At 48.9% G+C, this 26,316-nt stretch overlaps 1 protein-coding gene across 1 annotated transcript in view; it reads right to left on the bottom strand.

The window, feature by feature from the left end:
- LOC147415081 (uncharacterized) overlaps positions 1–26,316 on the bottom strand; it is a 117,204-nt gene that overhangs the window by 65,643 nt on the left and 25,245 nt on the right. The window contains 13 exon segments of the mRNA XM_086468523.1: positions 10,586–10,663; positions 11,096–11,189; positions 11,373–11,548; positions 12,487–12,639; positions 13,846–14,234; positions 14,237–14,717; positions 14,720–14,788; positions 16,644–16,827; positions 18,137–18,350; positions 19,570–19,703; positions 19,934–19,972; positions 20,499–20,650; positions 21,529–21,735. Coding sequence (XP_086324649.1) covers positions 10,586–10,663; positions 11,096–11,189; positions 11,373–11,548; positions 12,487–12,639; positions 13,846–14,234; positions 14,237–14,717; positions 14,720–14,788; positions 16,644–16,827; positions 18,137–18,350; positions 19,570–19,703; positions 19,934–19,972; positions 20,499–20,650; positions 21,529–21,735 — 2,370 coding nt within the window.

A 26,316-nucleotide genomic window follows, 5' to 3' on the forward strand; every position in this document is an offset into this window, starting at 1 on the left:
TGTTATATCATGGTATCAGTTTATTTGAAAGCTACGAGAAATGCAGTGTTAGTTCTCTTTTGAAAAAAAGGCTTTTGCTTATCAACACGTAAAGGGCGAGCGTCAGGAGGATGGAGCCGGGCTCTTCTCGGTGACGGCTCATGATAGGGCAAGGGGCAACGGGTGCAAGCTGGAGCACGGGAGGTTCCACATTAACATAAGGAAAACCAAAAACTTTTTCCCTGTGAGGGTGACGGAGCACTGGAACAGGCTGCCCAGAGAGGTTGTGGAGTCTCCTTCTCTGGAGACATTCAAAACCCGCCCGGACGCGTTCCTGCGTGACCTACTCTAGGTGGTCCTGCTCTGGCAGGCGGGTTTGGACTAGACGATCTTTCGAGGTTCCTTCCAACCCCTGACATTCTGTGATTCGACCTGCGAGTTTATCAACGCAGAAGACTCAGAGAGGAAACAAAAATTATCTGAACGGCAAACATTTTATTACTCAACTTATATCAAAAGAAATATAACTCATAAAACATGTAAAAGTTCTACAGGTGGGGGATTAATTGGGATGCGGCCGAACGTGAATCTCTGTGCCGTGAACTGTTGTATTTCTTCAGCCGACAGCAGGCCGATTGGAGCGCACAGCGGGAGCTCATCCAGCACACATTCACTAGAAAACAAAAAACACCACCACAGGCAAAAGTGAAATTCGGTGGTCAAAACAAAACCGCCAGAAGCTATCGCCTACTTTGAGTCCAGAGTCAGATTCAAATACCTGCTACCACGAAAATTAACGACATTAACTGGACGATTTTACAGTATAAAAGAACGTGCGCTGCATTAAACAGCAACATTCAGCACAAGAAAAAAGAAAGAAAAAAGAGCTGTCCCAGCCTCCCCCACATGACCATGTCCTCTGCAATACCTCTGCACGGCCGACGGACAGACGGCATCAACGGGTCCATCTCCGCCTGGTCCCATGATGATGCCTTCCAACGGAAAAAAAAAACCCAAAACATTAAGTCATTAAAATATGAAGCAACGCCGCATCAACATGAACTGCAAGCGGAACCGTTCGAGTGGTGGCGATCAGCAGTTTGAGCAGAAAAGGCGGTTTTTCCCCCCGCGCTGAGCCGGTCCCTCCGGGAGCTGAACCCAGCGAGCTCCCCAGGGCAGCTCCGGAACCAGAGCTCCCCGGGACCTCCTCCTCACGGCGCCGCGCCGGCAGCAGCTCAGGGCACCGCAGGGAAGGGGCTGTTTGGCTCCCGCTGCTTCCCCGGGGAACTGCCCCAGCCCGGGACGAGACACCCGCAGCCGCAGCTTCCCGAGACCCGCGTCCAACGCGGCAGGCCCGGCCCCGGGGGCAGCCCCCACCTCCAGCCCCCCCGCCCGCCGGGCTAGAGGCTGCCCAGGCAGCCCGGCGGCCTCGCGCCCCCGCCCTCGGCGCCGCCGCCGCCCTCGCCGGTACCTGGGTGCCGCGGCGCAGAGGGCCCGTCGCCGCCGTCGCCGCCGCCGCGGCCGCCGCCGGGAGGGTCGGTGCGGCGGCGGCCCCCGAAGAGGAACCGGCCCACGGCCGCCGCCGCCCAGCGCCGCCCCACGGCCGGGAGAGGCGGGCGCTGCGCGGCGGGGCAGGGCTGCGGGGGGGCGGGGGAGCGGCGGCAGGAGGAGCGGGCCGGGGAGGAGGAGCGGGCCGAGGAGCGGGCCGGGGAGGAGGAGGCGGGCGGGGCCCGGCCGGGGCCCAGCGCCCGCCGCGCCACCGCCACCGCCGCCGCCGCCAGCGCCGCCAGCAGCGCCACCGCCGCCAGCTGCCGCGCCGCCATGTCCGCTCTCGGGCAGCCGCCGGCAGAATGAGCCCGAGGGCCGCCGCGTCGCCCGCGCGGGCCCGGTTGCTGCTGACGCCACAGTGGCCGTCACCCGGCAGCGCGGCCGCGCCCTGTCGCGCCAGGCGGCCGGGCCGGCAGAGGGCAGCGTCGCCCTGCGGCCCGCTGGCCGCCCGGAGCGGGCGTGGGACGAGGTGCAGTCCATGCCTTGGTAGAGATTTTGTTATCCCCTTTTTTCAGTGGAGAACCCCGATCAAAAATGGATGCTTTGTCAACCTTCTCCTTCCTTTTGACATAGCACCTCCCTCACTCTGAAGTCTGAGCCTGTTTGACCTGAACTGGCTCTCAGCCAATGCGAGACAAAGGCTCTGTAGGCGAACGCTCCGTAGGTGAACACTGCTGTGGCAAACACACAACCTGCCACGAAAGACTCGAAAGGAGATGTTGGGAGTTCCATTTGAAGGGGCGTCTGCATCATGACGTAGCAGTAGTTCATCAAGGCACTAGTTTTTAGTGGGACCACCACTAGGTCAACACAAAGGAGGGCTCTCATTACGAGGCAGCAAGCCAGGCCCTGGCAAGGTGCAAGCACCGGGTTTTGTTCACTCCAATTGTAAGGTATTGGCCTTACCAGCTGCCACTGCTGCCCAGGTTGCTAATGGCTTCAGCCGGAGAAGAATGAGAAATTTCCGTCGGAAATAAGATGGACGATCGCTGTGGGCTTTTTGCTTTTGACTTGGGTGACAGCGCACAAGGCTGACACTCCATGCTAACCGCTGCTCCACGCTGGATGACAAGGGTGGGCACCTGGTTACACAGCTTGTGTCTGGCCTCTGTGGCATTGGGGCATGAGGTAGAGACAATCCTGAGGAGGGGAAGGGCCACGTAGTGGAGCGTGTCTTGCACGGTGTGAGAAAGTTGACAGACGTGTGCTTTCCAGGCCCCCAAGCGATGGGTCATCTGTGAGCTTGCTCAGTCAAGCAGTGCACTCCTCCAGCTATTCCCATGGGCTCGTGAAGCCAAAGGAAAGCTCCTGCTCCCTTCAGAGAGCTCTGCACCAGGTAGTTAAGGCCCATGCTCTAAGGGTAGAGAGGAGTCCTTGTCTCTGTCATCCCAACAGCAATCAATAACAAAGGATTTCTTTCTTTCTTCTCTATTCACTGCAGCTGCTTATGCTGTTGCCGTGAAAGCCCACGTGAATACCACTTCATGGTGCAACCGCTGGAGACGATCCCATAAATATTGGGGAATAAAAATATTTTAATTTTGGGGGGGAATAAATTCGTAAAGAAAAACAAATCTTAGAACTTGTATGTGAAGTTATGCAGTTGCTAGAGACTGAAATAATATACACCGCAGAATTCTTACTCTCGTCTCACCTGGAATTGCTACCCTGATACCAGCAGTAGCGTTCATCGAGTGGCAACACAATGGCTTGGGCAGTGTTTCTATTTCAGGCGACATCAGCTTTAGAAAGAAACACAGCAAAGTTTTCATGCTGCAGTTTCCGAGTCTTACGAGATACTCCAGTGGCCTAAGTGAGAACAAGGGGTTTTCAGGACTTGACTTTGAAAAAATTGTTCCACAGCGAGAACCCCAGAACCCCAAGTGACACCTGCGGTTTATTGATCAAAGACAAAGATCCCCACGGTTTTATCACAGGGAATCAAGTGCAGTTTTAAAAATCCCATTTTGAGTAGATGTCATCACAACTAAAAACGTCAAAACTAACCAATGGCCATGGGAAAAAAAAAAAAGTCTGCCCAGTTGGCCTGCTCCAGTAGCTGTTGCTTGACCTGTTCAACTGAGGCCTGAACTCAGAGACGTGGGTGGAAGAACCTGATGATCCTACATTCGTGTGTCCGTGGTCATTTACGCAGCCCTAGATGGGTTGCTAATCCATTTCGTCAAAATACAGCAATTCAAACCCTCTCTTCAAAAGCATCCCTTCTCTGCACCCCGTTTAGAATTTGACCCAAGGCGTTACACAACTAATTCCCAGTTGGATTGCTCGGACACCCTGTAGCTGACAAAAAGTAAAAAAATTCCAAACTAAACTATTCTATACAACACTTTCAGCAGCGTGCTTCCTTCTCTTCTCTATCGCCCCCTGAAAAGATGGATGAAACCCCAAAATTTCTTAGAGTATCGACGCAAGCAAGCAGACTGTCATTCTGTTAATTCCTCTGGCTTGTTTCTGCGCTACTTGGGGCAGCCTTGAGATTCCTGGAAAGAACAGACACTGAAATAATTCTCATTTCTATTAGTGTGTGCCAGGAAGAGCTGGAAGGGGCAGCTTTACTGAGGGCCTCTTTAAACATTGTCCACCTGGTTTCAACCAAATCATCCAAAGAAACAGCAAATGTCTCCTTCAGAATAGCTGTCTCTTACTCATCGCAACACCCAGTTAAAAGTAAATAACGGGGCAGAAGTCCCATTGCCTGATGTCATAAAGGCTGTCAGCTCTGATACCCGGTCTCACCTCAGAACATCACTTGTTCCTTACACCCGGCCACTTCGTTGTGGCCGCTGCCGGTTTCGCCTGTGGTCCCACAGTTAAATCACCCGCGGGGGGCTGGACGTCTCCGTAATACTTTTCCTGTCCCACTGGTTGGTCCCAGGTTCCAACCCCTTTCACGCGCGCCGCTGTCCCCTCTTCGAGGAGGACAAGTGCTGCTGGACTGAACCTCTGGGTTTCCCAACCCCATGAACTAAGCAGGCTCCTGCTCCTGTAAGGGAAGTTTTCACAGGAACTGGCCTCACGATTGGTGGGGGCCACCCCTAAGAGGTACAGCAAAATTTCACATGTTCTTTATTGACCTGAAAGCCATGGTAAGAAAAAGACCCAGAACTGTGCCTTATTTAAACACTAACTTCTCCTGGTGGGTCTGAGTAAATTACACTCAGTACCTCTTCCACGGCACCTTCCCTCAGCTGAGGGCTCCCGGCGTCTTCTTCCTCTTGAGTTTGGTGTCTTGAGTCTGTTCAATGCCTTTAACTCCGTGCTCTGGCCTTGAAGGAAAATTTCCAGTTGGCTAAAGCACATGGGTCAGCATTCCCCAGCCTTATGACACCTGGAATTTTTTGCACCCTTTAATAAAACGAGGACATGTCAGAGACACCTTGTTCTTGCCTCATTTCTGAAACTGTTTTCTTTCATATAGTTTCATCCAACACTCCTTCCTCTCAGATGCAACTCCACGGCAGGATCAAGCAGATCAGCTCTATAAAGAAAGGAGTACCGATTTCACTCGCCTTGGTTTTATACGGGATTTGTGCACTCTCTCGTGACAAAAAAAAGTCCTAATCACTACAAACTAAGCATTTCTATTATGTCACGGCAATTTCTGTTATATCATGGTATCAGTTTATTTGAAAGCTACGAGAAATGCAGTGTTAGTTCTCTTTTGAAAAAAAGGCTTTTGCTTATCAACACGTAAAGGGCGAGCGTCAGGAGGATGGAGCCGGGCTCTTCTCGGTGACGGCTCATGATAGGGCAAGGGGCAACGGGTGCAAGCTGGAGCACGGGAGGTTCCACATTAACATAAGGAAAACCAAAAACTTTTTCCCTGTGAGGGTGACGGAGCACTGGAACAGGCTGCCCAGAGAGGTTGTGGAGTCTCCTTCTCTGGAGACATTCAAAACCCGCCCGGACGCGTTCCTGCGTGACCTACTCTAGGTGGTCCTGCTCTGGCAGGCGGGTTTGGACTAGACGATCTTTCGAGGTTCCTTCCAACCCCTGACATTCTGTGATTCGACCTGCGAGTTTATCAACGCAGAAGACTCAGAGAGGAAACAAAAATTATCTGAACGGCAAACATTTTATTACTCAACTTATATCAAAAGAAATATAACTCATAAAACATGTAAAAGTTCTACAGGTGGGGGATTAATTGGGATGCGGCCGAACGTGAATCTCTGTGCCGTGAACTGTTGTATTTCTTCAGCCGACAGCAGGCCGATTGGAGCGCACAGCGGGAGCTCATCCAGCACACATTCACTAGAAAACAAAAAACACCACCACAGGCAAAAGTGAAATTCGGTGGTCAAAACAAAACCGCCAGAAGCTATCGCCTACTTTGAGTCCAGAGTCAGATTCAAATACCTGCTACCACGAAAATTAACGACATTAACTGGACGATTTTACAGTATAAAAGAACGTGCGCTGCATTAAACAGCAACATTCAGCACAAGAAAAAAGAAAGAAAAAAGAGCTGTCCCAGCCTCCCCCACATGACCATGTCCTCTGCAATACCTCTGCACGGCCGACGGACAGACGGCATCAACGGGTCCATCTCCGCCTGGTCCCATGATGATGCCTTCCAACGGAAAAAAAAAAACCAAAACATTAAGTCATTAAAATATGAAGCAACGCCGCATCAACATGAACTGCAAGCGGAACCGTTCGAGTGGTGGCGATCAGCAGTTTGAGCAGAAAAGGCGGTTTTTCCCCCCGCGCTGAGCCGGTCCCTCCGGGAGCTGAACCCAGCGAGCTCCCCAGGGCAGCTCCGGAACCAGAGCTCCCCGGGACCTCCTCCTCACGGCGCCGCGCCGGCAGCAGCTCAGGGCACCGCAGGGAAGGGGCTGTTTGGCTCCCGCTGCTTCCCCGGGGAACTGCCCCAGCCCGGGACGAGACACCCGCAGCCGCAGCTTCCCGAGACCCGCGTCCAACGCGGCAGGCCCGGCCCCGGGGGCAGCCCCCACCTCCAGCCCCCCCGCCCGCCGGGCTAGAGGCTGCCCAGGCAGCCCGGCGGCCTCGCGCCCCCGCCCTCGGCGCCGCCGCCGCCCTCGCCGGTACCTGGGTGCCGCGGCGCAGAGGGCCCGTCGCCGCCGTCGCCGCCGCCGCGGCCGCCGCCGGGAGGGTCGGTGCGGCGGCGGCCCCCGAAGAGGAACCGGCCCACGGCCGCCGCCGCCCAGCGCCGCCCCACGGCCGGGAGAGGCGGGCGCTGCGCGGCGGGGCAGGGCTGCGGGGGGGCGGGGGAGCGGCGGCAGGAGGAGCGGGCCGGGGAGGAGGAGCGGGCCGAGGAGCGGGCCGGGGAGGAGGAGGCGGGCGGGGCCCGGCCGGGGCCCAGCGCCCGCCGCGCCACCGCCACCGCCGCCGCCGCCAGCGCCGCCAGCAGCGCCACCGCCGCCAGCTGCCGCGCCGCCATGTCCGCTCTCGGGCAGCCGCCGGCAGAATGAGCCCGAGGGCCGCCGCGTCGCCCGCGCGGGCCCGGTTGCTGCTGACGCCACAGTGGCCGTCACCCGGCAGCGCGGCCGCGCCCTGTCGCGCCAGGCGGCCGGGCCGGCAGAGGGCAGCGTCGCCCTGCGGCCCGCTGGCCGCCCGGAGCGGGCGTGGGACGAGGTGCAGTCCATGCCTTGGTAGAGATTTTGTTATCCCCTTTTTTCAGTGGAGAACCCCGATCAAAAATGGATGCTTTGTCAACCTTCTCCTTCCTTTTGACATAGCACCTCCCTCACTCTGAAGTCTGAGCCTGTTTGACCTGAACTGGCTCTCAGCCAATGCGAGACAAAGGCTCTGTAGGCGAACGCTCCGTAGGTGAACACTGCTGTGGCAAACACACAACCTGCCACGAAAGACTCGAAAGGAGATGTTGGGAGTTCCATTTGAAGGGGCGTCTGCATCATGACGTAGCAGTAGTTCATCAAGGCACTAGTTTTTAGTGGGACCACCACTAGGTCAACACAAAGGAGGGCTCTCATTACGAGGCAGCAAGCCAGGCCCTGGCAAGGTGCAAGCACCGGGTTTTGTTCACTCCAATTGTAAGGTATTGGCCTTACCAGCTGCCACTGCTGCCCAGGTTGCTAATGGCTTCAGCCGGAGAAGAATGAGAAATTTCCGTCGGAAATAAGATGGACGATCGCTGTGGGCTTTTTGCTTTTGACTTGGGTGACAGCGCACAAGGCTGACACTCCATGCTAACCGCTGCTCCACGCTGGATGACAAGGGTGGGCACCTGGTTACACAGCTTGTGTCTGGCCTCTGTGGCATTGGGGCATGAGGTAGAGACAATCCTGAGGAGGGGAAGGGCCACGTAGTGGAGCGTGTCTTGCACGGTGTGAGAAAGTTGACAGACGTGTGCTTTCCAGGCCCCCAAGCGATGGGTCATCTGTGAGCTTGCTCAGTCAAGCAGTGCACTCCTCCAGCTATTCCCATGGGCTCGTGAAGCCAAAGGAAAGCTCCTGCTCCCTTCAGAGAGCTCTGCACCAGGTAGTTAAGGCCCATGCTCTAAGAGTAGAGAGAAGTCTCTGTCTCTGTCCTCACCATCATTTCCAAATCTCATGATACGATGTTATAACGTTCACCATTCTGTGAGGGATGTGCCACCACACTGACGGCTAATTACAGTGCATACTTTGACCAGATGTATTGCAGAGGTTGCAGCGTTGCTGCAAAATTAGACAGCTGTGAAGACTTCCTGAGGACTAGTTAACTTTACCTTTTCATGTAATAACACATAGCAGGAACGACAAAAACAAATGCCTCCTACGCATAGTATATGGCCTGCACTGAAGTCTAAAGTGAGAAGTTACGTGATCCTGTTCATATCGTCCCATTTTTGAAGCATCCCTTTGTTGGTATTAATGTACTAAAACAAGTTCCAGCAAAGAAGCTGCTAGAGGGAGGATCAGCGAAGAAGGAAAAGGTGTCTCGAACCAAAATGTCTGATGGCATTTTGCACTCATCATAAAGTCAAGCATTTTAAAGAAGTCCTAGATACGATACATTAAATTTTAATGAAGAGATTAGCTGGGAACTTCCTATGCCACAGTATTCTTGATCACAGTTTCTCTTGTAAAAGAGCGTAATTACACAGTTCATTATTTAGATGTCAGCATTTTTTGGTCTTTGAGCACTCCTGGAAATTTGTACAACCCTGAGGACCAAAAGTCTTCACCCCTACCACATGCAGTTGTGTACTCTTTTGGCATATTAGACTGTATGGTTTGGAACTACGCATGGATTTGAACTTCAGGCTAAAAAGCATAACCCTGCTTATGGATACTCTTTAGCAGTAGTTTTGAACAGTATTTCCAAATGGTCAACCTCAGCTCCGTCTTCCTCTTCCCCACCACAGAAACATAGCTTTTCTATACTTCTGAAAATAAAACATGATGCCCTGTCTTTTATTAAAAAAAAGATAGTGGCGGAAACTAGCGTAGTAACCACTTGAAAAGAGTCTCTAACAGAAAGTAGAGTACACTTATTTGAAACTGCCTAAATGTAATGCACTTCCCTGACATTTGAAATAACTGTGTAATAGAAACACAAAAACACTACCAACTTTTGGACTGAAAATGAGCTGCCGCAAAGGCAGTCGACCCATTCTGCAATACCTTCTAAAAACAAACGTAGCTCTGAAACGTGGCTGCTTTAGCAAGAAATCCGAGTAATGAGCGTAGAAGCAGATAAAAGGTTACATGCTGCTAAAACAGCCAGAGCCCCCTCAAAAGCACTTCTGGGAAGTCTGCTGCTGGGTCCCAATGACAAGGGAAAGACAGGCTGTGACAGCTACTAGTGAGCAATAAATTGCAGATTTTTTTTCTGCATCACCTCAACGCATCGTGCCCTGGGAAGCAATGACACCGTTTGGAAAAGCAAAACCTGAACTGCCTCCTGGTGAACTCGTGCCTAAGACAGGGCTCAAGGGGTGCTCTTGGGCAGAGCCAACTTCCTCCAGTTGTTCGAGTTACGGTGGCGTTACTTCCCTCTCTTCCAGAGAAGGAACTCATCTGTCAGACGTCGAAGATGCTGCCACAGCCTCCAGCTGCAGCCAGGCCTGTGGCGGGCCTCAATGCTCTCAGCCCCGGCCCTCCCCCATGGGCGTGATGTCGTGGTAGGACTGCAGGCCTGCCCGGCCCCATGGACGGGCCTGGCGATCCGCACTCTTGGCGGACCCCGCTGACTGTCACCAGACCTGTTCTGCTCTTCTTGGTGAGGGCATGTGGGACTGCTCCCTGGCCCGCCAGGTCACGGACCCTGCCAGCCTTGCTGTGATGCTTGGCTCGCCCTTCCTCTACAGAACAGCTTACCCTTGATGTGCCCTTGCAGATACGGCTTTGCTCAAAACTTTTTCATCTTTACCCACGACGGTAACTACGTCACTGTTAGGTACAGTCATCTACTACTGTAACAGCAGAAGGAACGTCAAGTTTCAGTTCAAGTTCAGTTCATTGCTGATTCACTTCAAGTATAAAGAATGCAAGATGACTCGGCACTTTTAGTGGCATTCTGTAAAAAAAAGAAGAAAAAAAAAAGGATGTCTACTGATCTACAGAAAGTTGTTGCCCTTACAGAGTAGATGAAATTCTGAGTCTTACAATGGAAGCCAACATGGTGTCAAGGGCAAACTGTGACAAAACTGCAAAGGTAACATGGATCTCCCAAGTCCAGTCTCCTCTCTCGGCTTTCAATCACAGATCTCCCTGCTGCCCACAACATCCATCCTCTCCACCATCTGCCGTGGTTTAAGCCTAGCAGGCAGCGGAGCACCACAGAGCCAGTTGCTCACTCCCCGCAGTGGGATGGGGGAGAGAATTCTTCCGAAAAATCACGCTGATGAACACGAGTATCTTTCACACCACACCACAGATAAAAAACACAGCAGCGGGGGAAGAAGGAAATTTACAGCCTTTTTCCTTAAAGGTGGCCTTGCCCTAAAACCAGAAGGGCATGTGTCAGCTGAACTGTGCCTACACAGTCCACCTGAGCTTTTCATCAATTACCTGCACACGAAAAATTCAATGTCTAGGACAGTCATTCACAGAAGCCATTTGTATACCTGCTGCTGGTGGTGGTCCTCTGCAGCTGCCCGTCTTGTCCCTAAGCCAGTTATCAAGTCTTCCAGGCGGTTATGAACCTACAGAAGCATAAAAAGAAGCAAGAAGACACTCTCTGACTTTCCAAACTGAAGTTTACACCTCATTACCAAAAATAAATATTACATACACCTCGGATGAATATCTTTAATGATACACATTGCAACAAGTGTCTGAAGCAGCACCTGATGTCACAACCGGTCTAAAGCAGACAATAGTTACACCAGCGTATCAGAGTCAAATCCTCACCTTCTAGAGCATTAAGTAGGACTTGCTAAAGTAGCATGGGAAAACTCTCAACACCAGAAAGCTGGGGAATGGACCAGGCTGCTTTCCGAGCAGCCTCTATTCAGCAGAACATAGGAACTGAGCTCCCCCAGGCTCTCCAGGAACACCTCGTCTTAACATTTCCCCACAGATACCGGCAACTAGGCTCAGGAGCTCACAAAAAGGCAAGTTTATGAGCAGCTTACTGAGGCAGAGGCTTGCAGGTCTCTCTGAAGGGCTTCGATCCTACTGCTTTGTTGCTGGACTGTAGCTTCCAGTCTGGCGTTTTCAATGTCAAGGCTTAAAAAGAAATACAGCTCTTATTACCACCAGAGCACCAATTCTGAAAGAACAGCGTGAAATAACACGATCTAAACCAAAAGCATCTTTCAAAATCTTATATCAACTTCCTGTGATGCTGTTGTTTCCACACAATCCCAGAAAGCGACACAGAGACTTTGCTTCACTGTGTTACTCTCTTACTGTTGCACGTGTTCATTCAGTTGTTTAATAGGAGTATTAGTCCCGGAAGATGCCAACAGGGGGTCCTGCAGTTTCTGGGAAGAAGCTCTTTCTTCTCTTTCCTTATTAGCCAAGGCAGTCTCCAAGTCATGAACATAATGCTCAGCGTGAAGACGCTGCTCTTCCAACTCCTGCAGCTGTAAAATCACAGTAAGAATCCACATCAGTCAGGTGAGCTTTTCTATAGAGGAGTCAACTGCTGCTGAAGCATTCTAGCACCGCAAATATCTGCACATACCCACTACCCAAAGAACTAATCATTTCAAGGACATTCCAACCCCACTTCTACTAGCAAACAAACCCCAACTGTGTTACTTCATCATCTTTTATACTGGCCTCTCCCATCCCTCTGCTGATTTCCTACAGGACAGTTCTAAGCACCGACACTGCCCCTCCGAGCCTTCTGGTGACTTGTGAAACTCTTTCTACGCACTTGTTTGCTCCTCCATGAAAACAGGCATGAAAAAACTTCATCCTTGGCTATTTCAGAATTCCGAGGCCCCTGACTTCAGTTTCTGTAAGGACACTGCAGTCCCCGCCTCAGAAAAGAGCTTACAGTGCACTTGCAAGATGGCCACTTAAGGATGCCAAACAAGAGCAGGGCCAAAGAAGGGGGAAAAGAAAGGGGTGTGTGGGGGTGTGCGTGTATATATATATATATGTATATGCATAGACAGAGTACATTACAGAAGCGCTCAGAATGGACAACTTGGTACCAACCTGGGGGAGTGGGAGAGACGTGGAGGCAGCATAAAAAAGCTCAAATGCAGCAGTCCAGTATTTCTACTGTTCTTCAGAAATGAGAGAACCTACTTGGCCAAACCAAATCCCAGAAGCAACAGAAAGATCAGTTTTATTTACAAAGCACCTTCAGAAATATAAACCTTTGTCCAAGTAAGGACATAGTGTCCTCACATCAAGGACATGGACACCAAGTTTCTAAAACAGTGAGATTCACTCACCCATCATTAAATCTATCCTGGTGAGGTTTTTTCCGACGATTTTACGAAAACATTCACTCCCACTTTCAACAGCCACGCTTAGATTTCTTTCTACAGTTACAAACATTATGTACCTTAGTTTTAACCTTTTCCAATTCCTTTTGCAAGCGCAGCTTTTCTTCCTCCAGGTCACTGAGGTAGCGCGTGGTAACTTCAAGCGAGGCTTCTGACACAGATTGCTTTTGAAGAGCATTGGCAAGCTCCTGCTGCAGCTGTCTGACCATGCCCTAATGAAACCGTTAAATGCACATGAAAAAAAGCTGTAAGAACAAGAACGATGCCTTTACTTTAACCTACTTGGTTATACAATTAGCCTTGTCATTGGATTGAACTCAAAGGTATGAAATTTTGCCTGCCACCAGCAGGCATCTGCACAGACAATGACTTCCACTTTCTCAGCTGAGCAGCTCCAAACTATCAACAGCTCTTCATGAAGACTTTTGTTTCCTAATAAATCAAAAAGGCTCGAGTATTATTCTTTTCAGAACAATACACAAGCACACACCGCAGTCATGTATTTTTTTCTACCCAAACCCAAAGCAATCTGTTGCGATGTAAGAGCCATAATTTGACTGCAGCTATTGGCAAGTGAAGAATAAGGTGCTTATCTGACACATGCGGGTATTTACCGCACTCAAAGAGTCTGGATTTGCTATGAAGAAGGAAATGTAATTTTATATCACTATTCAATTCCAGTCATCAAGGGAGACAAACGTTCTACCCGTGTCTAAATACTTATTTGCCAGAAAGTAAAGGAAGAGCAGAGAAAATGCATAAGGCAACTCTTAAATCATTGCTCTACCTGGAACTGGTAGAGAACTTGATCATTAGAAGAAGAGAAAGCTTAGGTCAGCGTCAGAAATGATCTTCACGAGGAACAGGCAGGCCCCTTAGACCCCCAAAACACATACATAAATTAACACCTGCACACTACTAATACCCTTCGGTTTTGATAGCAACTTATGGAGAAGTGATGGTTTTTTTCTCCGTAGGAGCTTAGAAACCATCCCCCGTCACTTCACTTGCCTGCATCTTCATTTCTCAGCCCTTGCATATTGGATGGTTCTTCCTTTTATACCACTCTTATTTGTGTCATCAGTGCAATACATACGTAAACCCCATGAAATACAAAAACCATTCTAAAGGGCATAAAATGGACTAAGGAAAAGAGATGAAAGAAGCTCTACAGAAGAATCACCTTTTTCGATCAAAGCTTAGACTTGGATATCTTTTCTCTGTTCTTTGCTCAGGTCTGAGCAGTAGCACCCTTTTTGCCAAAACCTTCCACAAAGCCAAGAGAAACACGACAAGCCAGAACAAATCAGCATCACTTGGTCCCATGCATATAACCTATACCTAGTACGTTTTAGATACACAAAATGATTTCCAGAATTGAAAAACTTTAAATTGCTCTTTCTGAGTGGATACGCTACCTCTCTTTCTACTTTGTCCATCTCAGATTTAAAGACTTGTTCTCTCAAAGCAGTACACTTGGCATTTAATTGCTTGTTTCTCTCTTCCCCTACGCAAACTTGCTTTTCAGTATCAGTTCTGAGTTTGTTGAACATATCATTAAACCGGTCCTGCACATCGCTCACCGCTTTGTCTTTGATGATCCCCTGGTTCTGCACATCTTCCAGTTGCTGACGAAGCAAAAGGTTTTCGCTCTGGAGCTGGGCCAATCGCTCCTGCGTGGATTCCTGCTTTATTACAAATTTGCTTACTTGATGTTTCTCAAGTTGTCGAGCGTGATCACGTTGCTTTGCCTGAGCCTGGGCTTGACTGAATTCCTTTTGTGTCATTTCTAAGAGCAATGTTTTTCCCTGAGTGTTTGTTTCAACCGGTGAAGCTCATTTTCTAGACTGTTAGCTTTGCTTTCAGCGTTACTCAGCAATCTGTTGGTTTCTTGCACATCAGAGAGGTCGTGATGGAGCTTGTCTTGCAAGCGAAGCCGTTCATCACGTTCTCTCTGAAACGTTCGTTCAACGTCAGTTTTCGATGACTGGTGACGTTCAAGTTCTTGCACAGCAACGTTCAGGCGGGAATGAAATGATTCCATTTCTGTCCCTAGTCTGTCTTTGCTTTCTTTCATCTCCTCAAGTTTGGAAGCCAGCACCGCAGATTCCGTCATTAGTAAGTTCAGCTGTCCGTTGTACTGAAAAACTGTTTGTGTTAAGGCTTCCTCTTTCAGTTTAAGTTCCTTTTTGAGATCTCCAATTTTTTCTTTCAAGGCTTCATTTTCCTCTAAATATTCTCCTTCTTCCTCCTGGTGCCTAAGTCTTACTTGATCAAGTTCTAGCCTTAGCGCATAGCAATCTCATCTTGTAGTAACTGGTTTTTGTGCAACAGGTCCTTTTCTCTCTCAGTGTTGGATTCCTGAATGACAGGGGACAGGAATAAATAGCCAGTTGGGAAATGAATCTACAAAACCACTTCAGCATCAAACGGCGTTTTAACATTTCACATACTGAAGCGTGGCTTCAAAGAGGAGAGTGAAATTTCAGGTAATACATAAGCTACTGTATGAACCCGTGCACGTGTACAATGTACGCACACAGCGCAAGTGTAACATACCCTTAGAGAGCAAACGAACATCCCACAGACACAACGCCTTTTTATTTTTTTTAAGCCAGCAACCAAATAATGAAACTATTTAAAATATCTCTGTAACGGGTCTGCATGGCAAGGTTTTGGTAGCAGGAGGCTTACGGGGTGGCTTCTGTACGAAGCTGCTAGAAGTTTCCCCTATGTCAGGTATAGCCAATGCCAGCCGGCTTTAAGACGGACCCGCTGCTGGCCAAGGCCGAGCCCATCAGCGACAGCGTTTTTCGCCTCTGTGATAACGTATTTAACAGAGTGAAAAAGTTGTTGCGCAGCAGTAATGGCAGCGAGTGAGAGGAGTGTGGATATGTGAGAGAAACATCCTGCAGATACCAAGGTCAGTGAAGAAGGAGGGGGAGGAGATGCTCCAGGCGCCGGAGCAGCGATTCCCCTGCGGCCTGTGGTGAAGACCATGGTGAAGCTGGCTGTGCCCCTGCAGCCCATGGGCAGTGGAGCAGATGACTGCCTACACCCTGTGGAGGGCCCCCACGTCGGAGTAGGTGGATACCTGAAGGAAGCTGTGACCTTGTGGGAAGCCTGCACCGGAGCAGGCTCCTGGCCGGACCTGTGGCCCATGGAGAAAGAGAAGCCCACGCTGGAGCAGGTTTGCTGCCAGAGACCCCGTGAGGGGGGCTCACGTTGGAGCAGTCGGTTCCTGAAGAGCTGCACCCATGAAGGAGACCCACGTTGGAGCAGTTCATGAAGGACTGAACCCGTGGGAAGACTCACGTTGGAGAAGTCATGGAGGACTTTCTCCCGTGAGGAGGATCCTACATTGGAGCAGAGGAAACATGTGAGGAATCCTCCCGCTGAGGAGGAAGGAGCAGCAGAAAACAACAGTGTGATGAACTGACCCCAACCCCCATTTCCTGTTTTCCCCCTGTGCCGCAGGGGGGAGGAGGGAGGAGTGAGGGAGGGGGGTGGGGGGAAGGTGTTTTAAGATTTGGTTTTATTTCTCATTACTCCTCTGTGAGTTAATTGGCAATAAATTACATTTTTTCTTGAATGGAGTCTGGTTTGCTCGTGACGGTAAATGCTGAGTGATCTCCCTGTCCTTATCTCAACCCCACAAGCCTGTTGTTATTTTTTTTCCTCTCCTCTCTCCTGTCCAGTTAAGGAGGGGGAGTGATAGAATGGCTTTGGTGGGCACCTGGCATTTTGGCCAGGGTCAACCCACCACAATCTCAAGTATAAAGCTTTGAAAATAACAGTGTTTTATCATATGTGGATGCTTTAAAACATTCCCTTGGAGGTTAATTTAGCCCTGTTACAACTCTGGTAAGAAACAGGGCTAAAAAAGGGTATTTTCCTTCTTGTGCCATCTTTCATCTTCTATCAGTTGTCAAGTATCTTCTTAACACGGATCCTTTCTCTAAGCTGTACAACTTCATCACCCCTGGAATGCAGTAGCCTTGTCCTGATCTGGCAAAGAAAAAAACCCACCCGACCACCAAAAACCCCAGCCCACTGGTGAACCAACTGTTCTCAACTATCCTCAAAATTTGGCAATAGTTATCCAATGCTTCTTCCATGAACAAAGTACCTCCTTCTTTAGGCATACTGGAATACGATGCCATTGAAAAGAATCAGCCAATAAGAATACAAGCCTTTAACTCACTATTTAATATACCTGGTTTTTGAGCTTTCTCAGTGTTAACAACTCCATCTCGGAAACCCTTGAGGGTAACTCAAGTTGCTGTTTCTCCTCTAGCTCTTTACAATACGCATCTTCTTTCCTTCTTAGTTTTTCTCTTGCTTTCTCATACAGCATTTCCACTCTGAGCCTCTTTTCCTCTTCCCGCTTCAAAGTAAATCTAGGATTTAACAGAATATTTGAGAAAATAAAGCACCGCTATAAAAATCAGATATTCCACATTATGAACTTGCAAGGACAAACCACAGAAATGTTCATAAATGTTTTCAGAGTTCATATTTTTACTGTAATTTTTACCCTTTATAGAATTCTAACTTCATTCCATTAACCATGGTATCAGTTGCACAAGACAGGGAAATAAGCCGCTGAGTGATTGATGATTTATTTGTAGGTACGTTTACACAGGTAAATGCACAGTAGTCTGCACATTTCTATAATTCTTAGCATTCAGCACTGTCCCGCATGACATCCTTGACTCTCAACTGGAGAGACATGGATTTGATGGATTGAGCACTCGGTGGATCAGGAATTGCCTAGAGCTCAGTTCCCTCAGTCTTCCCTCACGGGGCTGGTGATTCTGCTCCCTGACCATCTTGGTAGCTCTCTGCTGAACTCACATGTTATCCATTAAAATCTCTTTTGTACTGGGCGACCAAAAACTGGACCCAGTGCTCTAGACACAGTTCAGCAAGTGCTGAGTAGGGGTGGACAATCCCTCCCCTCGGTCTCCTGGCTCTGCCGCTCTTATTGCAGCCCAGAATGCTGTTGGTCTTCTCAGCAGGCAGCTCACGTGGAGCTTGCTCTCTGCCCAGACCGCCAGGGCCTTCTCAGCAAGCCCCCCAGCCAGGCCATCCCAGGGTACATCATCACAAGAGGACTTCCCTTCCCAAGTGCAGGGCTTTGCATTTATTCTTCCTGAATTTCATATGGTGCCTGCTGGCCACTCTTGTCTGAGGTGATGCCAACAGTGACTAAAAACCTCACATCATCCAGGTCTAGCTCAGGAGTATGGGCAAAGAGGCAATCCTGAATTTTACTTTCAGATAGACAAACTAACAAATGCTCTAAGCTCTGTTTTGAGTTGCATTCTGTGGACTTACCAGAATTCATTGTATTATACAGCAACAGAAGCTTCAAAGACAAAAATCCACAAAATACAAATCTTATAAACCCTTGTAAGTCTCATTTTCCCACACCTACTCTTTGTTCACTTCTCTTGCTACTAAAGAGAAAAAGACAAGCTAAAACAATATCTAGAAGATTTTACATGGAGCTAATACCCAGGCATTCCCCCCCCGCCCCGCCCTTTGACAGCAGTCCTTTATAGCACAGCTTGCCAATGGTATTCCAATAACCCAACCCAAAAGTCTAGAAACTTCCCGTCCTGTCACCGCTACCATCAGCATCTTCTGCAGCATGAACACTCACAGGGTAACTAACGTACATTATCAGAATGCAAGGTTACATACTTAAGGCTTTGGATATCACTTTTCCATTCCACTTCTTGGTGAGACAAGATGGATTTCAGATCTTGAGTCTCTTCCACTATTAATTGTGACTCCTCCTTTTCACTTTCCAATTTCCTTACTTCTCTCCAGAGAGCTGCATACCAATTTTTTTCACGTGCTATTATTTGTTCATATTCAAGAAGCATGTTTTGAATTTTCAACAAAATAGCAGAACCTGTTTTGAGATAGAAAAGACACAAAGCTGCAGATACGCACAAACTCTCTGCAGCGTATTAATTATTCAACACTTTGCTGTATTGAGTATAGGTGGCAAGGTTTTGGTAGAGTGTGAGAAACAGCCTTGTGAACACCATGGTTAGTGAAGAAGGAGGGGGCGGAGGTCCTCCAGGGGCTAGAGCCCAGATTCCCCTGCAGCCCCTGGAGAGAGCCATGCCGGAACAAATATCCACAACGCAGTGCTGTGGAGGACTCCATGCCAGAGCAGGTGGCTATTTCCTGAAGCACCTGTGGCCCATGGAGAGCCCAGGCTGGAGCAGATTTTTGCTGAAGGACTGCAGTCCTCAGAAGGACTCACGCTGGAGCAGGGAAAGGTGTGAGGAAAAAGGAGCGGCAAGAGGGAAACCGGTATGTCCTGACTGCAGACCCCCTCATGCCTGCACTGCTTGGGAAGGGGTAGAGGAGTCGTGAGTGAAGCTGAGCCCCAGATGGGGGCAGCGGGGAGGTGTTCTTTTGATTTTGTCTTTGTTTCTCGCTATCTAAATCTGTATTAATCGGTAACAAATTAAGTTTCCCCCAGTGGAGTCTGGTTTGCCTGTGACAGTAACTGGTAAGCGACAGCCCTGTCTTTATATTGATCCTTGAGCTTTTTCATCCTTCCTTGTCGTGTTGAGGAGGGGAAGTGAGAGAACAGCTGGGTGGGAGTTTGGCCTTTAGCCCAGGTTAAACTACATGTGCCTAAGGCAATTTTAGCATAGTTTAATAGGGAGAGTAAGCGATGCTTATGCTTATGTAATGCTTTGTGCCTAGATGTAAGCATCTGATGACAGTTGATTATAGGTATTTTAAGCAAAGCTGTTGTTTTGCCACACTCTTTGTCATTACCTATTGGGGGGATACAAAGAAGAAAAAGAAGATCTATCTTAACTAGCTTTTGATGACCGGCTTTGAAGGAGCGGAACTGTACTTTGCGAGAAGCTGCTTCTCCAGCTCTGACTAGACAGAGAACCAATGACAAAGCAAGGCATGTTTGCTGACAATACAGACAGACATCTAAGGTTAGGCGAGATGAATTTCACATCCTGAGGGGGCTCTCTGATCAGAAAGGAACGCTAGATCAAAATAGAAACCTACAATACCTAGGAGTGCATACAAAGAAATCGTGTTCTAAAAGAGGTACTCGTAACAGCTGAAGACAAAGTGACTTGGTAACTTACCTGTATGATCCCCACTAAGCTGTTCTAATAGCAACATAGCCTCTTTGTAGGTCGAAGTTGGTAATTCAGCATCCTCTGAAGTTGTGTCAGATGACTGAGTTGAGTCAAGGTCATCAGTGACATCCATCTGTATACTGACCTACAAACAATACAGTACTTTCTGTATATGACCATATAGTATTACAGATCGTTACAAAGGCATGAATGAATCATTCTGTCATTCACAGCCCACAGACTGGGCTCAAATATGATAAAGCTGCATACTAGCAGCAATTTGTGCAGCTGGTTGATCACTACATAAACGCTGTTCCCATCTAAGTGATTAAAAGCTGATACAAACTATTTATCAAGAAACTAATTTTACAGTATCTTGTTCTTTTCACTCCATGTTTTTGCTGCAGGTCTGGAAAACAGAAATACATTTCAGTACCGGAATGCAAGTACTGCATTACGAAGAATATCTAAAGTTGCTCTGAAAACTTAATTTCAGAATTGATTTCCACTAAAATTTGTTATAAGAATTTTGTTAGATGTATACTAACGTCTCTACTGAAAAAAGTATCCTATTATGTCTGTTGCCGAACAGTGCTTGTACAGTGTCAATTCCTTCTGTTTCTCACTTGCCCTTTTGGACGTCCTTCCTCTCCTTTTTCAAAAATATAAAATACATATATATCTATGTGTGCACACACACAATCAGGCAATTCAGAATTTGTGCACATCTGACCTTACAATTAAGTTTGCCAGTATGTTCGAAGCACTCCAAGCAAAAAGGAAGCGTGGTTGAACACAAAGGGCATCAGGTAGTACTGTCACATGAAAGAAGAAGAATCGTTGTACACAACTGGTTTACAAAACTTATCTTTAGCTTTCAGGTCCATCTTTGTCATGAGACAAGTTTTATTTATAACATTCCTTCTAGCCAGTACCTTCCTTCATCTTGAGATGTTTCACTGAAAGTGCTGTCATCCAGTACTTGAAAATTATTCCCACTGGAAGAGCTCATCTGCTGATTAGCCTTCTGCTCTGAAGTCTGTCTTTTAGTTTTCTTTGCAACTTTGGCATTCAGGGCAAATTTACTACATTGAACAGAAAGAAAAGAAAAAACACCACAAAAAACCCCAATTGAGTAGCTTTACATAAATATTTCTGTGAAACAGACATGCTTTATATATGTGACGTCCAAAACTGACTGAGATTAAAAATATGTATTACAAAACACAGACTTGACTCGAAAGATCCTGGAAGATGGCCAAGTATTTAAAAAAACTTTCCCCTAGGAATCAGGGGAGGATGTGGAATCGGAGGTGGATTCTGGTAAGCTGGAACACATCTAATACCCCCATTAGAGGAATTCTTTAGAGCAGAGACTCTCCTGAAGGACAGACAGGAAAAAATCTCCTGCTTCGAGGGACAGGAAAATATCTGTGGCTTCCTCAAGCTTTTGAGATTGGTTTTGAGATTTCCCCTTTTCCTGACAAAGAGGATCTGAACTTAATGGAAACACCAACTGCATGGTGATCACTAAAATCACCTAGAAAAGGGAGGAAGCAAAGTGAACTGCAAGTTCTTTTCTGGATGGCCATTTCCTACAAAAATACCTGGTTTTCTCCGGTCTTCAAGTCTGATTTTGAAGAAGTGTATTTCCTGGGTATGGACAAGGAAATCCACAGGGATTTGGTTTCCCTCTTCTTTCCCCCCCCCCTCCCCCCCTTCTTTTTTAAAGCAGGCAATGAATTTGAACCTCCATTATAAGCTTAGTTTTTTCTAAAAAAACCTATTTCTCTTAAATGTTTGAGAAGCAGTGGACTACTCAGGATGGTTTTCAGCACTGGGGAAACTACTCCAACTACTACAATATTAGAAAACCTAAAAGAGATTTACATAGTACTACAAACAAGAATTTGAGATTATTTCCTTAGCTTACCCTTTCATCGGCAATTGAATCAATTTTGATCTCTCCTCAGACGAAAAGCTCTTTTTGTCTTTTTCTGCTAGAGAGTTTTCGGTCTCCATTTTCAAGCAGTCATCCTCCCTCCCAGTAGGCTTTTGTTTCACTTGCTGATTAGTAACGTTGCCTGACGGTCTATTTAATTTATCAAGATCTTCCTGTTTTGCTACCGCCTGCGTTTTGAAACATCTTTGTTCACTTTTTTCCTTCTCGACCTATGTCCTGGGTTACAGTGTAAAATGTGCCAAAAGAAAAAAATATATTCTATTACCATCTTCGGGAGCTGTTGAGACCAGGTGGGGCGGTGCTCCCTGCCTCCCCCCTCTGGACTATCTCCTGTCAATGGGCACAACAATGCCTTATCGCCTGACCCATCGGTAACTCGCTCCTGGGCTATCTCCTGTTAATGGCCCATCAAGGAACTGCCTCATGACTCCCCATCCCATTGTGAGATGCTCCGCCCGGGGAGGGGGGGGGAAGGAGCCAAGCAGTCCATGCCAAATAAAAACGGAGATTTTGAACACCCTAGCCGCCTTTCTTCCACTGGATTCCCAGAGGAGCTTTTCCCCCCACTGGAGTTCCAGAGGACAAGAGCTACCTGCCGACCACTGGACCTTCGGAGGAAGACCAGACTCTTTTACCTGATTGCTGCTTCCACAGAACTACACCCATCACTTCAGGAGGACTGCAGCCAGCATCTTATCGGACTGCTACTGCCACCCTAACAGGGTGTCAGGTTGTATTCCTGACTCTTGTCAGTGTAAACCAGTGGGTTGTTTTTTTTTCCCTGCCTTGTGTTATATACATATATATATTAGTAAAGAACTGTTATTCCTATTCCCCATATCTTTGCCTGAAGGCCCGTTAATTTCAAAATTATAATAGTTTGGAGGGAAGGGGGTTGCACTCTCCATTTCAAGGGAGGCTCCTGCCTTCCTCCACAGACACCTGTCTTTTCAAACCAAGACAGATTTTGGCGCCCAACGTGGGGCCCGAGGGCATCGAGAGATAAAAGGAGTAACGGTTCTTGTGCGTTGGATATAGATTCCTTGTTAAGTGGCATCATGTGGGCTAGCTTATCCCGGTTCGTGTGGCATGTGGTGGTGGCTGTATTTCTCCCATTTGCAGGCCCTTATCTAAACATGGGTCCTATAACTAAGGCTACCGTGACTGTTATCCAGTTTGTTTTATGGATTAATAAGGTGAGGAATTCATGGCTTATTAACTTCCTCTGGAAGGCGGGCACATGGATTCGGAGCTATCAAACACTAAATGTATGCTTTTGGGGTTACTTTAATAATGGTACCTACTGTGAGGAAATGACACCGGGAGAAACTTTCTCCCAACCCCTAACCCAGCTCTTTGGGTCTACTCCACCAGTTTTCGAAGGATTCAGAGCTTTCCTAAGTGCTAATGATATCATACAGTGGCTGGTGTTGCTGATAATCCTGTTTTATTCAGTATTCAGAGATCAGGGGAGATTGGCTTGGATAACTACCCTGACTAGGAATGCTGCTCCAGAATCTGACCCTGCCTCACAGCTCACATCAGAAATGAACCACTCGGATTGGGTGAAGGAGATACGTGAGATGGGCCAGATGCTGAAGGAGTGCATTCTCTCAGCTGCTGGGAATCCCTCCTCCTGCCTTGAAGAGGGAGAGTCTAATGGTGCAGCAGTAGAACCCACAGACGTTACAACCGTCCAGGTTCCAGCTGAAACGCAAGGGCAGTCAGAGCCAGCAGCAGTCGCCCCTGTGGAAACGAGGAAATCTAAGATGAAATCAGACCACTCAGTTAAGAAAGGAGGGCCCTCAGAACCTGCAGGCGAGCCAGTGGTTGAGATAATCACCGAGTCCCTGACGTATGACAGTCTCCGTAATCTGCACAAAGACATCGTACGGCGGGGGCGTGAGGCTTTTACAACCTGGTTACTTCGGGTCTGGGATCTTATGGGTACGGGTGTGCAACTGGATGGCAGTGAGGCAAGGAATTTGGGACCCTTGACTCAGGACTCAGGTGTCAATCTGGTATTTGTAAGGGAGCCAGGGACCCTTTCCCTCTGGGAGCGGCTTTTAATGAGTGTGAGAGAGAGGTTTGTCCACAGAGAGAGAATGCAGGAGCACCATCATAGAATGCGCTGGAAGACCCTTGAGGAAGGGATCCAGCAGCTGAGAGAAGTGGCAGTATTGGAGGTACTCTTTGGGAGGGATGGACAGCATGGTAATGACCCTGACAAAGTCAGGTGCACAGGGCAAATGTTGTGGAATCTGGCAAATCTAGGGCCATCTGAATACTCCACCTTCATTGCAATGATTAATGCAGATAACGACCGAGAGACAGTGGGTTCTGTCATGAGCAAGCTTAGAAATTTTGAAAGCATGATCAATGGCCCAATGCAGGCTAACGTTTCTGCTGTGATTAAGAGCCTACAAGAGGAGATGAGGGAAATAAAGGAGGAGGTGAGGAGGAGCAGTTCCCATTTGGCACCGGTACAAGTCACAGGCCCCAAAGTCGGAGCCCAACGTCCCCCAGCTAGAGGGAGAGGGTACACCCCACGAGCTGAGCTATGGTACTTCCTGCGCGACCATGGGGAAGACATGGGAAGGTGGGATGGGAAACCCACTTCTGTCCTGGCAGCACGGGTGCGTCAACTCAAGGAGGGAACCACTAACCGGGGGAGTAACACTAAAGTGAAGGTAGCCTCAACCTCCCAGGACCGAGCTGCCAGATATTACAGAAGGGAGGATGATCTGACAGATCCCCTTGAAGGAACCTCTAGTATGTATGTCCAGGAAGGAAATGGCAACCAGTGCTAGAGGGGCCCTGCCTCTAGCCAGGGAGAGGCACGGGAAAACCGGATATTTTGGACGGTGTGGATCCGATGGCCTGGCACGTCAGAGCCACAAAAATACAAAGCGTTAGTTGATACCGGTGCGCAGTGTACCCTAATGCCATCGGGACATGTGGGGGCAGAACCTGTTTCCATTGCCGGGGTAACGGGGGGATCGCAGCAATTGACTCTGTTGGAAGCCGAGGTGAGCCTTACTGGGAAGGAGTGGCAGAAACATCCGATTGTGACTGGCCCAGAGGCCCCGTGTATTCTGGGCATAGACTTCCTCCGGAACGGCTATTACAAGGACCCAAAAGGTCTCAGGTGGGCATTTGGGATAGCTGCTGTGGAGGCAGAGGGCATTAGGCAATTGAACACCTTGCCCGGACTATCAGAAAACCCATCTGCAGTAGGACTCTTGAAGGTGGAAGAGCAACAAGTGCCAATTGCCACCTCGACAGTGCACCGCCGGCAGTATCGGACGAATCGAGATGCCGTGATCCCCATCCACAAAATGATCCGCGAGCTGGAGAGTCAAGGGGTGGTCAGCAAGACCCACTCACCCTTCAACAGCCCCATTTGGCCTGTGCGCAAGTCTGACGGAGAATGGAGATTGACTGTGGACTATCGTGGCTTGAATGAAGTGACTCCACCGTTGAACGCTGCCGTGCCGGACATGCTGGAACTCCAGTACGAGCTGGAGTCCAAGGCAGCAAAGTGGTATGCCACTATTGACATTGCCAATGCTTTTTTCTCCATTCCTCTGGCAGCAGAATGCAGGCCTCAATTTGCCTTCACCTGGAGGGGCGTACAGTACACCTGGAACCGACTGCCCCAGGGGTGGAAGCACAGTCCCACCATCTGCCATGGACTGATCCAGGCTGCACTGGAAAAGGGTGAAGCTCCGGAACATCTGCAGTACATCGATGACATCATTGTGTGGGGGAACACGGCAAAGGAAGTATTTGGGAAAGGAGAGAAGATCATCCAGATTCTCCTGGAAGCTGGTTTTGCCATCAAGAAGAGCAAAGTCAAGGGACCTGCCCGAGAGATCCAGTTCCTGGGGGTAAAGTGGCAAGACGGACGGCGTCAGATCCCCACCGAGGTCATCAATAAGATCACTGCGATGTCTCCACCAACCAGCAAGAAGGAAACACAGGCTTTCCTAGGCGCCATAGGTTTTTGGAGAATGCACATTCCTGAGTACAGCCAGATCGTGAGCCCTCTGTACCTGGTTACCCGCAAGAAGAACGATTTCCACTGGGGCCCTGAACAGCAACAAGCTTTTGCCCAAATCAAGCGGGAGATCGCTCATGCGCTAGCCCTTGGCCCAGTCAGGACGGGACCAGAGGTGAGGAACGTGCTCTACTCTGCGGCCGGGAACAATGGTTTGTCCTGGAGCCTTTGGCAGAAGGTGCCTGGAGAGACTCGTGGTCGACCACTGGGATTCTGGAGTCGAAGTTATAGAGGGTCTGAGGCCAACTACACTCCCACAGAGAAGGAAATCCTAGCAGCCTATGAAGGAGTCCAAGCTGCCTCGGAAGTGATTGGCACCGAAGCACAACTCCTCCTGGCACCCCGACTACCGGTGCTGGGGTGGATGTTTAAAGGAAAGGTTCCCTCCACCCACCACGCCACTGACGCCACATGGAGCAAATGGATTGCCCTCATCACACAGCGCGCCCGTATTGGAAACCCAAATCGCCCCGGGATTTTGGAGATAATTACGAACTGGCCGGAAGGTGAAGACTTTGGCCTCACTGACGAAGAGGAGCAGGAACAAGTGATGCGGGCTGAAGAAGCTCCACCGTACAACCAACTACCAGCAGAGGAAACACGATATGCTCTTTTCACTGACGGTTCCTGTCGCATCGTAGGGATGAACCGGAAGTGGAAAGCAGCCGTATGGAGCCCCACACGACAGGTCGCACAAGCTACTGAAGGAGAAGGTGGATCAAGTCAACTT

Source organism: Leptosomus discolor, chromosome 7 (genome assembly GCF_034619465.1).
Source record: "Leptosomus discolor isolate bLepDis1 chromosome 7, bLepDis1.hap2, whole genome shotgun sequence".
Taxonomy (NCBI): Eukaryota; Metazoa; Chordata; class Aves; order Leptosomiformes; family Leptosomidae; genus Leptosomus; species Leptosomus discolor.